General features: G+C 48.1%; 2 protein-coding genes across 9 annotated transcripts in view; both read left to right on the forward strand.

Moving 5' to 3' along the window:
• Window positions 1-13,167, forward strand: part of LOC308486250 (uncharacterized protein) — a 214,247-nt gene extending 201,080 nt beyond the window's left edge. For 3 of the 8 annotated variants that reach the window (XM_081022843.1, XM_081022844.1, XM_081022845.1), the window contains 4 exons: window positions 5,283-5,323; window positions 6,469-6,641; window positions 9,021-9,165; window positions 9,428-13,167. In XM_081022843.1, coding sequence (XP_080878969.1) covers window positions 9,724-11,733 — 2,010 coding nt within the window. In that variant the 5' untranslated portion in view covers window positions 5,283-5,323; window positions 6,469-6,641; window positions 9,021-9,165; window positions 9,428-9,723 and the 3' untranslated portion in view covers window positions 11,734-13,167. Of the gene's footprint in view, window positions 1-2,508; window positions 2,938-4,519; window positions 5,077-5,187; window positions 5,324-6,468; window positions 6,642-9,020; window positions 9,166-9,427 lie in introns of those variants that run through there. The other 5 variants (XM_081022847.1, XM_081022846.1, XM_081022848.1 and 2 more) reach the window with 5 other exon arrangements.
• LOC308457785 (uncharacterized protein) overlaps window positions 1-13,190 on the forward strand; it is a gene marked incomplete at its 3' end in the record, with an annotated part of 75,263 nt that overhangs the window by 38,792 nt on the left and 23,281 nt on the right. The window lies entirely within an intron of this gene.

Here is a 13,190-nt window from a genome sequence, read left to right on the forward strand (position 1 = left end):
AGTGTGGTGGAGTCTCCTTCTTTGGAGGTCTTTAAGCAGAGGCTTGACAACCATATGTCAGGAGTGCTCTGATGGTGTTTCCTGCTTGGCAGGGGGTTGGACTCGATGGCCCTTGTGGTCTCCTCCAACTCTATGATTCTATGATTTTATGATTCTATAGGTGTCCTACATGGCAGGAAATGAAATTCCTGCTGATCTGTTGTCTAAGGTTGTTAACAGAGAACAACGTAAGGTTTACGTACAGAGGTTGCAATTGGGTTGAACCACAGGTTCTAAAGGTTACACGGAAAGGGGGAGGATGTTAGGATATTTCCGTTCCACCTTAAAAGGGAGCAGGCTTTGTGAGTCACAGAGTCTGCGTATTTCCTGTTCACAGGATGTTTCTGTTTTGATAGAGCTGTTCTCTCTCTCTCTCTCTATGCCTGAACACGCAAGCAGGCAGTCATGTTTTTTCCTTTGTTCTGACCAACGCTGAATATACTCCTGCATGCATCTTTCGCTGTGCGGATTTCTGCTGATAGAGCGTGCATCAGCTCTGGAATGTGGCAAGCTATTTTCTGGAGCTCGTGTCGCTAATTGCTGATACTGTATCTACGGGAGATCCATGGATCGTCCGGAGGCGACGTGGGGGCCATGATGGGCTTTTTCTCCCTGGCAGTATCCCAACAGTTATATCTTTAAAGTTTAATATTACAAATATTATGCCTGAATGTATCCTTTCAACTTGACAGCTCAGGGAAGTTACCTAGCTTTAAAAATAATATAAAATCATCTCCTTTCCCAGTTTCCTCCATTCCAAAGCTATTTTCCCCTTGCAAAAGGACTCCAGGACGTTCCCAGAGGTGACAATTGCTGGGCTCATTGTTAGCCAAAGGAAGCCAAATCTCATCACCTGACTCGCCTCAGGCTCCAGACATGCAAAGGAACTTCTATTGTACTTTTGGGTGGTGGTACTTAAGAAGAAGAAAAAGAAGAAGAGTTTGGACTTGATATCCCGCCTTTCACTCCCCTTCAGGAGTCTCAAAGCGGCTAACATTCTCCTTTCCCTTCCTCCCCCACAACAAACACTCTGTGAGGTGAGTGGGGCTGAGAGACTTCAAAGAAGTGTGACTGGCCCAAGGTCACCCAGCAGCTGCATGTGGAGGAGTGGGGAAGCGAACCCGGTTCCCCAGATTACGAGACTACCGCTCTTAACCACTACACCACACTGGCTCTCTATATCATAGACATATTTATCTATGCTAATCTTATACCTGAGTCTTGCCCTGCCATGTCTGCTTATGCTAATCTTGTACCAAGGACTTGTCTGGACATGTTTGCCAAGGTTAACCCCTCCCCTTTTGTGACATGTCAGTGATGTAGCAATGATGCTGTATGAACTGTATTCTGGGATATGGTGGGAAAGTTTTAAAAGTCTTTGTCACCCCATCCTCGGGGTTCAAATTTGCTCTTTGAACCTATTGCTCAATAAACTTTGGTCTATAGCTGTTTGCTCCGGTTGGCTGGACTCCTTCCTTTATTCCGCAGGGACCCGCGGGCTCTGCCCGACCAGCTGGGGGACTGAGCAGCCTCACACCTAGATTTTCCCCTAACAGTTAGGTCCAGGTCCCTGTTCGCAGGGAGTTCTCAGTCGTTTGGGGTTCATCGCTCCACCGTATTTGCGTTCAAATTTGCCAAAATTGTTCACCATGCCTTGTAACGGAGTCCATTCCTCCTGTGAGTGTGGGGAACCCCGCCCCCATTATGAGCTCCTGCTTAAGTTGTTACACAAGGGGGACTCCCTGCCCTTCCAACATGTTGCAGGAGCCTTCAAGGAAAACACAAAGTGAGAAATCTCCTGTTTCCTCACAGCCTCAGCCCCCTTGGCCAAGATAGAGGCAATAAAATACAAGGACATACACAGAGCTGGGAGCCTGTTGTTGCATGGGGGTGGGGTCCCCACACTCACTCTCTCACACACAGAGACACAGACTCACACACACAGATGGCCCTCCAGCCCCAGCTCCCTTGGCTGAGCTGGAAACACAAGTCTCAACGCAAAGCACACAAAAAGAGATAGAGACAATAAAATACATAGACATACCCAGAGATGGGAGCCCATTGTTGCCTGGGGGTGGGGGTGGGGGTGGTTTCTGTTACAAGAATTTTAAGGTCTTAGATATATAATAAATGTTCATAAATGTACCAAGCAAACACGTACATAAATATATAAACCACATGTCTGAAGAAGCACAGGAAGACAGTCCTGAAATCCTTTTGACTCCCCAGCTGACCAAATGTTTCTCTGCAAGGAAGGAGGAGGTGAAAAAACCTATCTGAGGATGTACAAATTCCAACGCACTTTAGTTCTGGGCTGCTTCACTCCCTGCATGAATTTTACCTGGGTGTCGGGGCTGTGTGTGCAAAAGCCAAAGCCCCATTTTTTCCCTTAACACAGGAGTCACAGAGTCCAAGCCGCTGCTCAATGTGCACCAGTACCTAAAACACGGGCAGATCTAATCTCGTGGCGTGGGGTGGATTTTGCAATGTAAACATTTTTGGGTGGGAGACCCCACTTGGCAAGTGGGTTGCCGGGATCCGCCCCTCTCCCGCTCTCCTGATCTCCAGAAGGAAGAAGGGAGGGGGGAAACCTTCCTCTCCTTCCCCCACTCAATTCCTCCCCTCCCGGCACATCCTTCTCTCACCCCGCCCCCATACATTGCACCTCCTCCTCCTCACCATCCGACATCTGTTCCGGGAATGGGAAGGGGGGAAGAGCCCCTTCCCAAACTGCCTGCTTATCCCACAAGTGGAGCTTCTGCGCCGGATTGCTGCTCTGTGCCGTAGCTCTAGGGGCGCATGCTCTCGGAAAGGGGAGGAGGGGCGGCAAGGGACCCCCCCCAAAAAAACATTGATGTTGCAGGAAAGGAAAGGAGAATCACGAGTGAGGACAAAGAGGTAAAGGGGTCTCAGGGGGAGGCGAGAGAAGGATCCAGAGACCCCCTCAAGCTCCCCAAAGCGCCTGTCGTGGATCTGGATCCCTGCACGCATGCTGCGAAGGGGGTTTTCCTTGGACCCTTAGGAAGCCCACCCAGGGGATCCCAACGAAGCCCCCTCGCCCCATTTCCCCGCGCAGGCATCCCTGGGACTGTTAATGGAAAAATCTGAGGGCTCCCTTGGACAAAAACAAAGACACAACCAGGATAACTTGGAGCAAAAGAGCAGCCTGTAGGCTTGGCCTTTATTGATCCGTTGCAACAGGGAGCTCCCCTCACTTGCAGGAGAGAGGAGGGACCCAGAAAAATGGTGTGCAAGGCCTTATAAAAACTTTTGAAATTGCCACCCTGTAGATCAAGACCACCCCCAGAAACATCACACCTACATCACAGAAAGGAGGGGTTGAGGGAGGGGTGGTGGTGGTAACCTGAGTGTCCTGTCACCTGGCTGGTTCCCCCTTTCCCCCTCCCCATGATTACTTTCCAGGTGACAGAGGGGAGTCTGCAGTTTCCTGCCCCCAGAGGGAAGATCTGATCATTGTCCTTTGTTCCAGTCCGTGCTGAATCCACTCCCATATGCAAGTTCTTTGTGATCTTGATGGTCTTCTGTCTAGGACCATCAGGGTTGGCATAGCAACTGGGCAGGGCTCCTGTGGATGTGCTGGGATGCTCAAGGGATTATGGCTGGCCTGTATCAAACCTTCCCCATTTTGTAGTCCTTCCTTCATGGAGTAAAATAAAAGTGGAACAGTGCAAATCCGATGTATGGTTGATTTTCTATGAATTTATAACAGAAGCGCAGCGTATGTAGTGTGTGAGTGTGAGTGTGTGTGAAGTTTGTACAAACTGAATGATGGGGGGGGGGTGTTTCCTGCTACAGTTCCCCCGTTCGGAAATAAGATTGCAAAGGTGGCTACTTTGCAATCCTTTTCTCCGCACAATTTAAGGTGGTAAATATTAACCTGCTATTCTCCGTCCCAGATGCGTGTGTCCATGTGAACCTGAAAGGGACTTGGATGTCACGCTTCTTAAGGATATTTGCATAGAAATATAACAGTGTAACAGTGCACATAGTTAGACGTAGGATATCACGTAAAATTAATATTTTGTTGCTCAGTTACTTGTGGTATTCTAGCACCTTGGAAGAAATATTTTCTCAATAGTGGCCTATGCTTTACATTTAGAAGGAAGGTCCACCAATAACTGAAAAATGCAGTTTGCTACAGGACTCTGTGGGTTCCGCGTGGAGAGAGGTGGGCATTAAAGGGTTAAGGGGTGTGAGGGACGCCTGAATAGACCCCTCTGTGCCTCCTCTGCTCGTCTTGGGGGTGGGGTCCTCCGGATGGAGAGATGGGGGGGGCGCAGGGCGAGGGGTGAGCCGCGCCAAGGGGGGCCTCTGGGTGCAGGGGAGACTCTGCGAGAGATGGATGGAGTCAATGAAGTGGGGAGGGGGAGCATCCCTGGGGCAGGGAAGGGCAGCAATGGGCGGGGGGAGAGATAGGTAGACAAGTCTTTGGGGAGACGTCTCCGTGATGGGGCCCGTGGGGATTCTCTGGAGGGGCCGCCTTGGCTTCTCCCTCCCACCCAGGAATCGGCCACCCCTTCAAGGCAGCCAGAGGGATCCCTGGAAAGTGGGGGTCCCATCCCCCCACCCCTTCCTTCCTGCAGCCTCTATCATCTTCCCACCCCATAAGCCCCTGCCCTGTCCAGACTGTTGCAGGAATCTATGTATAGGTTGGGGGTGGTTGTCCCTCCAGCAGATATCATCCACATGCAGCCCACCACCAAAATCAGCACCATCACTTTTGTGATTTCTTCCCACAAAACACTTCATCACAGTTTCTTCCTATCTATTCAAAGGACCTCTGCGGCACAATACCAAATGTATGAATTCACTGATAAATGTCTCTATGTACTGCCTCACTGGGAAAACTTCAGAAATTCCTATAGACATGTGAGCTCAGCTCCTCAGCAGCCCCTCTGCCTGAGTGATCATCCCTGGCATCCTGATACCTGAGTGCCAGACAGGTAGCCATTCCACAAAGAACCAACCCAGATGAAGACAAAAGGGTGGGATTAACTTGGCTGGGAAACAGGGAATGTCCACCCTCCCTTTCCCACAGGTGGGTGGGGTTTGTGGCACCAAGATAGGGCTCACCTGGGCGGGTGCCCCCCACCTGCTTGGGCCGGCCTTTGACCCGCCCTTGGTCAGGAAGGACAATGGATGGCTGGCCGGGGGTGGGGCAAAGGCCAAAGAAAAGAGGCCGACCCCTTTGTCCAAGCCCCTTTTGGTTTTCTTCCTTCCAGGATCAGGATCCTCAGGAGCGTGTCCTGGCGGCCGGATTAAGGTAAGTTCTGGCCTGATTGGAAGGGACATGGCTCCTCCACCAGGCTAGGCCATAATTTTGTGGCTTTTCTTTCTGGGCGGGCGCCCAGATAGGCCGGGGGGAAAAACTTTTTGTTTTGCGGTGGCGGGGGGGGCATAGCCATCCACCACCCTCTAGCTGTAGGCCGCATGCCAGCCATTTCCCTTCTTGGGGGGGGGGGGAATAAGTCAGGCCACATGGCGGTCATGTTTGTTTGCACTTCCTCCCCCCTTGTTCCACTCTGGCTACTGACGCACTTCTGCTCCTAGAAGGGAAATGTAAATATCTCTTTTCTTTCACCTGATAGATGTTTGGTGGAGGGCAAGGGGAACCATGGGGCAGGGTCCAGGATGCTCAGATTACAGCCAACAGACCTCCCCTTTCATAATGTATTTTGGGGACTCTAACATTGGGATTAGCAGCTAATAAAATTTTGGGTTCTCTTTTGTACGGGGCTTCCATCTTGTTTCACCTGGTGGCAGGTGGGAGTCCTGTCGCGACCGTCTTCAATAAATACCAAGCCTATTGGCTGCTGTTTTGCTCTGGCATTCCCTGCTGGTGTCCTTGTTTTTTCTCCAGGGGGGCCCTCAGATTTCTCCATTAGCAAGACGCACCTTCCTTCCTGCAAGCTCCACCCACTTCCCACCCCATAAGCCCCTGCCCTGTCCAAATAATAATAATAATAATAATAATAATAATAATAATAATAATTTATATCTCACCATTCCCCGGGCGAAGCCGGCTCATGATCAATTAAAATGCATTCTAAAAGCAACTCATTCTAATATAAAATCAAAATCAAATTAATGGCAGATACAGCAATTCTGCCCGGTCCAACCATTGTTCCCCCTGGAGAGGAGAGGAAATCCTGAGAGGAAGAGGGGAGGGGGGAGGCCTTCTCAGAAGCGGCTCTTGGTTTCCGCAATCCCACCCAGGAAGCAGCCAGAAACCTTTTCCTCTCTCTCAGGCTTCCATCTTTAAGCGTCTCTTCTCTGCATGGTTCATTGAGGATGCAGAAGATGTACACCTGTTGTCAGGAACAGGGGTGCCGAGTCCATGGAATGGCTCTCAGGGCTGATATAGAAGTTGCATCTCAAAGGCATTTTTGTTCCTCTAACTTTTTGTAGGCAGTGTCAGACTGACAGACAAGCTGAGATACAATCCATCAAAATTCAATGACAGCGGCTGCGTGAATCTTCCCAGTCAAAGGACCCATTTTCATGATAGACAGCCCCCGTGGCTGGAGGCTCAACCCCCAGGGTGTGCCTATACAGGCCAAAGACTGCCAGCATTAGCACAGGTGAGGTGTGTGACCCCCCCCCCAATCGACAGGCTGTGTGTAAATGAGAGTTTGTGGGTGGGATTATCATTTACGGCAACTCTGTTGCTCCCACAAGGGAGCACCCAGGGGTCAGAACACTCCTCTCCCAAGACCACTTTCTGAACAAGGCCCAGGAGGAAGGAGGGGAACCACTGCAGAGCAGGCCCCCCAGCTCCCCTAGAGGGTCCAGAAGGATACCATGGTCGGCGGTCTCCAAAGCCGCTTAGAGATCCAGCAGAACCAGGAAACCGTTTTCCCCTCGGACTCTAGCACATCGGAGATCATCATCCAGTGCAACCAGTGCTGTTTTAGTCCCATGATGAGGCCTAATGGTGGAAGAAGCTTTCCTGCTGTTCCAGGTACCCCCCTCCCCAGTCATTCAGTTTGTACTTACACGACACACACAACATACACGACGTTTTTCTTATAAATTTATAGTAAATCAACTGTACATCAGATTTACCGTATTTTCCCCTCTATAACACGCAGATTTTTTCTCCTAAAAAGTAAGGGGAAATGTCCATGCGTGTTATTGAGCGAATGTGTGGTCCCTGGAGCCGACTGGCCCGAGTGCATCACACATGTTCTTCGAGGGTCGTCTTCGTTGCGGTCAGCAGAAGCCAGGGAAGTGCTTGCTAGGAGGTTTGGCCACTCTGCAGCGTGACTGTGTGTTTGCTAGTGTGTGTGCTTTGTGAGTGTGTGGTTGCCTGTGTTTGTTCGCTAGCGTGGGTGCTTGGAGGGAGTGAGAGAGTGACGGACTGCTGCATCTTCTCCTGCAATTTGCCTTTTAAAAAATTGGAAGCAGCGGGGCAGTAAAAACCGCCTCCGAAAAGAAGCCATTTTCCCCTTCTAAGGCTGCAGCTCGGCTTTGGGAGCCCTGAACCCCTGCCTTGTTCTTGAGGGATCTTTGAGGTTTTCCCTTTAGCTTTAACCCAGCCCCCTTATTTTACCAGTTTATCTTCATTCTCGGTGCGGTAAACTGATTGCAGGCAGCCACACATGCGTGTTCGAGCCTCCCAAGAGAGAAAGCTGTTGCTTTCCTGCATTCTGCCCCAGGGTCTTACTGCCCACTTTCTTCTGTTTCGTTACTGTGTTTGCTGAAACAGAACAAAGAGCAGAGAAAACCCCTCCCCTTCAGGCAAGCAGAGGGGAAAGCAGAGCATCCTTCCTTCTAATTCCTCTCCGTGCTGTGCAGGGACTCGCAGGCAACATGCAGGTGGGGAGGGGGTGAGAGAGAGAGAGAGCTGGCTGGCTTGGGTGGGTGGGTGGGTGGGGGAACTTTTGCCTTCCTTTCCTCCCTCTGGTAAAACCCCTCTCCTGCATTCTTAGCCAGCTGTTTCTCCGCACACCCCTCTCGGTGCTCCTTGCCCCTTCTATGTTTTTCCTTCCCTCCCCACTTAAAACATGGTTACAAAGCATGGATCCTCAGGATCTTTGCATTGGGTCACCCCAAATTCACCATCAGATCACATAGCAATGAACTGATGCAAAAACAGGGCTGCAATGGTGCAAAAACGTGGTTACAAAGCACGGATCCACATGGATCCTCAGGATCTTTGCATTGGGTCACCCCAAATTCACCATCAGATCACATAGCATGTCCATGGCTACAGCCTGCCCCCCAAAAATCACGCACCCACTGTTGCCTGGGGCTGCAATGGTGCAAAAACTTGGTTACAAAGCACAGGTCCACATGGATTAACAGGATTTTTGCATTGGGCTTCATTAACACTGGTCCTGCACCCCCAAAAGCTCCAGGCACAAGACTTTCATTAGCATTGAAGGGGCCATCGGATACTTGGTGATCTTTTCTTCAAAAGACAAATATTCTGAATAATTTTTAATTGATGTATGATATAAACAGCACTTCTGTTTTACATATTCCACATTGGAGAGATTTTGATAAACAGGTCTGAGTTCATTGCTCCCTCCGAAACTGCTGTGTTAGCAGTCCTGCCAGCCTGGACAGTGTGTTTGGGGGTCCTGGGCTGCCTAGACAACAAGACCCCCTTCTCAGCCTGGCTTATATGGTCCTAATGAAAGCAGAGCAGTACGTTAGGCACCAGCTTGGCTGCAGGAGTTGAATGAAGAAGATGTGCAGGACACCATCCAACTGTCTTAGAGAGTCCACTCTGGATTTGTGTAATTTCTCCTCCATAGCCTTTTCTTCTCCTGAAGATAACTCATGAGGAAGCGAAGGAGTGCACCAAAGTATTACGACCAAAGTTTTCCTTCTCGAGGAGCTCCCTTCCCAGGTTGATGAGCCCCATCTGCCCTTCACTTTCCTCTGCAGAATGGGCAGAATCTGCCTTCTTGACTGTGGGATTCACTGTTGTTCTCATCCTCTCCATCCACCAGGGCCTTTCTTCACCTGCAGCAGAATTCCCCAACCCACCAAGAATTTGAGACCCATCAGATATCCTCACCTGGTTTAGCCGGTCGGTTGAAGCTATTCCTGGGATTGTGGCCCGTATTGCATCCTGACAGCTTCTGGAAGCCAGAGGTGAGAGCTGAGTGCAGGGTGGGGACCAATGGTGGATAAATTACCCCAGAAGGTGCATGACATTTCCCCCACCAAAGGTACTACCGCTCCCCTAACACCCCATGACATCGTATGATTATGATCTTTAAGACAGAACAGGAATAAATTCATGTCCCCTTCAAGCCATTAATGAATCAATACTACATTTTCAAGATACTACACATTCCACTAAGTACAGTTTATCTATTTGCCTTGAATATCCTGCTTTTTGGTGTCGTTTTAGGATAGTCCTGCATCAGAAGACGGGCACAAGATCAGACAGCACATCGTTCTTTAAAATATCAAGCTGCTTTATTAACATTGATTGAAGATTTTGAAGGAGATGGAGAAGACAGTCAGAACTCCAGGGGAAGCATACCAGCACATCCACAGTGTCAACATGGACACTTAAGATTACATCAACGGACTCACACAAGGGAAAAAACTTTAAAATGTCTGGATTGTGGAAAGAGCTTCTATCGGAGTGATAAACTTAGGAGACATCAACGGATTCACACGGGGGAGAAACCATTTAAATGCATGGAGTGTGGAAAGCGCTTCAGTCAGAATGGAAACCTTAGAACACATCAACGGACTCACACAGGGGAGAAACCATTTAAATGCATGGAGTGCAGAAAGAGCTTCAGTCAGAGTGGACACCTCAATATACATCTACAGACTCACACAGGGGAGAAACCATATAAATGTATGGAGTGCGGAAAGAGCTTTAAGGATAATGGAAGACTTAGAAGACATCAACAGACTCACACGGGGGAGAAACCATTTAAATGCATGGAGTGTGGAAAGTGCTTCAGTCAGAGTGGACACTTCAATTTACATCTACAGACTCACACAGGGGAGAAACCATATAAATGTAGGGAGTGTGGAAAGAGCTTTAGTGATAATGGAAACCTTAGAAGACATCAACGGACTCACACAGGGGAGAAACCATTTAAATGTTTGGATTGTGGAAAGAGCTTCAGTCAGAATGGAGAACTTAAATTGCACCAGAGGATTCACACAGGGGAGAAACCATTTAAATGTTTGGAGTGCGGAAAGATCTTTAGTGATAATGGAAACCTTAGAAGACATCAACGGACTCACACAGGAGAGAAACCATTTAAATGCCTGGAGTGCGGAAAGAGCTTTTCTGATAATGAACACCTTAGAAGACATCAACGGACTCACACAGGAGAGAAACCATTTAAATGTCTGGAGTGCGGAAAGAGCTTTTCTGATAATGAACACCTTAGAAGACATCAACGGACTCACACAGGAGAGAAACCATTTAAATGCCTGGAGTGCGGAAAGAGCTTTTCTGATAATGAACACCTTAGAAGACATCAACGGACTCATACAGGGGAGAAACCATATAAATGTATAGAGTGCGGAAAGAGCTTTACTGATAATGGACACCTTAGAAGTCATCAATGGACTCACACAGGGGAGAAACCATATAAATGTATAGAGTGCGGAAAGAGCTTTAGTGATAATGGAACCCTTAGAAGACATCAACGGACTCACACAGGGGAGAAACCATTTAAATGCTTGGAGTGCGGAAAGAGCTTCAGTCAGAATGGAGACATTAAATTACACCAGCGGATTCACACAAGGGAGAAACCATATAAATGCCTGGAGTGCGGAAAGACCTTTTCTGATAATGAACACCTTAGAAGACATCAACGGACTCACACAGGAGAGAAACCATTTACATGCCTGGAGTGCGGGAAGAGCTTTACTGATAATGAACACCTTAGAACACATCAACGGACTCATACAGGGGAGAAACCATATAAATGTATAGAGTGCAGAAAGAGCTTTAGTGATAAGGTAAGCCTTAGAACACATCAACGGACTCACACAGGGGAGAAACCATATAAATGTATGGAGTGTGAGAAGAGTTTTAGTATTAGTGGAAGCCTTAGAAGACATCAACGGACTCACACAGGGGAGAAACCATTTAAATGCTTGGAGTGCGGAAAGAGCTTCAGTCAGAATGCAACCCTTAGAAGACATCAACAGACTCACACAGGGGAGAAACCTTTTAATTGCATGGAGTGCGGAAAGAGCTTCAGTCAGAGTGGACACCTCAATATACATCTACAGACTCACACAGGGGAGAAACCATATAAATGTCTGGAGTGCGGAAAGAGCTTTACTGATAATGAACACCTTAGAACACATCAACGGACTCACACAGGGGAGAAACCATTTAAATGCATGGAGTGCGGAAAGAGCTTCAGTCAGAGTGGACACCTCAATATACATCTACAGACTCACACAGGGGAGAAACGATTTAAATGCATGGAGTGCGGAAAGCGCTTTAGTCAGAGTGGACACCTCAATATACATCTGCAGACTCACACAGGGGAGAAACCATATAAATGTATGGAGTGCGGAAAGAGCTTCAGTCAGAATGCAACCCTTAGAAGACATCAACGGACTCACACAGGGGAGAAACCTTTTAATTGCATTGAGTGTGGAAAGAGCTTCAGTCAGAATGGAATCCTTAGAAAACATCAGCAGACACACAGGGAAGAAACTGTTTAAATGTATGGCCTGTGGAAGGAGCTTCAGTCAGACTGGAACCCTTGATTTATGTCAACAAACTCACACAAAACACAAACCTTATAAATATCAGGAAAGTAGATAGAGGTTCAGTCCTAGTACAAGATCTAAATCAACAGATTCACAGACAGGAAGAACTTTAGGAGTTGAAGCCATACAAACAATCAACAAACTCAAAGAGGAGAAGCAGTTTAAATGAAAAGATTGCAAAAGTGCTTTATTTACATACACTTCAGGTTACAGACTCTGCTAACCCAGAAATAGTACCTTGAGTTATGTACTTTGCTTCAGCATGAGAACAGAAATGGTGCTCCAGTGGCGTGGCTGCTGCAGGTTGCCCCATTAGCTAAAGTGGTGCTTCAGGTTAAGAACAGTTTCAGGCTAAGAACGGACAAATTAAGTACTTAACCCGAGGTACCACTGTATGGTTGTAAACCAAGGTTCCACTGTATACCCCCAAAGGCTATAAAAACTCCTAGGTCTGGCCAATAAACTCAGGAGCCAGGAGGAGATAAGAGTCCGACAATTTTATTACAGGCCGTCAGTATTGGGAATGGGAAAGGACCTTTCAACTTTTTAAAGAAAATTATGGGATGAGAGACTACTCAACAGCCCAGCTTGCCAGGGTACAAGTCCCCTGTGGGTCCATGCGGTCAGTAAACGAAGGAAATTCCAGCCAAGCAATTTGGAGCAAAGAGCAGTCAGTAGACTGAGATCCTTTATTGTTGTGCAACAGGTTCAAACAGCAGTGAGGGAACTCTGACCCTGGGGCGACATTGACTTTTAAAACTTTCCCACCAAATCCCAGGATACAGTTCGCACAGCATCATCAATGCATCATTGCTACATCACTAAAACGTCAGAAAGGGGAGGATTACACAAGATTAGCATAGACAGATATGTCAGGGCAACACCCAAGTACAATATTAGGCAAACATGTCTCAAGTACCCACCACCCAAAAGGACAACAGAACTTCCTTTAATGTCTGCAGCCTGGTGAGATTTGGCTGGTGATGAGATTTGCCTTCCCTTGGCTAACAGTGAGCCCAGCAATTGTCACCTCTGGGCATTTCCTGGGGTAGGAGGTGTGTCTACACATCTTCACCCTTGGGGAGGTGGTGCTGGTTTCTGTGTGTTGCCACTGTGCCGTGCTCTTGGAGTCACAAGACTCTGTTTTGCATTCCAGAGACATTCCAGACTGTTGGAAGTCTCACGGAAGACAGGAGACGGATGTGATGTTATTGTTTCCTGTTCCCTTGTTTTTCAGTTGCTCTCTGCTTTCACAGAGAGAGCATGTATATTTCTTTTCTGTCTGCGTAGTTATAAATAAAACTCTTTAGCAATGTAGCAAATAAACTTCTCGTCCTTCCCTGCATGCTGGATACTCTGCTGAATCGGGAGGGTGCTTGGAGCCTCATCAAAGGCTCGGGTCATTAATC

The sequence above is a fragment of the Podarcis pityusensis genome (genome assembly GCF_964106645.2).
Source record: "Podarcis pityusensis genome assembly, chromosome: 10".
NCBI classification, from domain to species: domain Eukaryota; kingdom Metazoa; phylum Chordata; class Lepidosauria; order Squamata; family Lacertidae; genus Podarcis; species Podarcis pityusensis.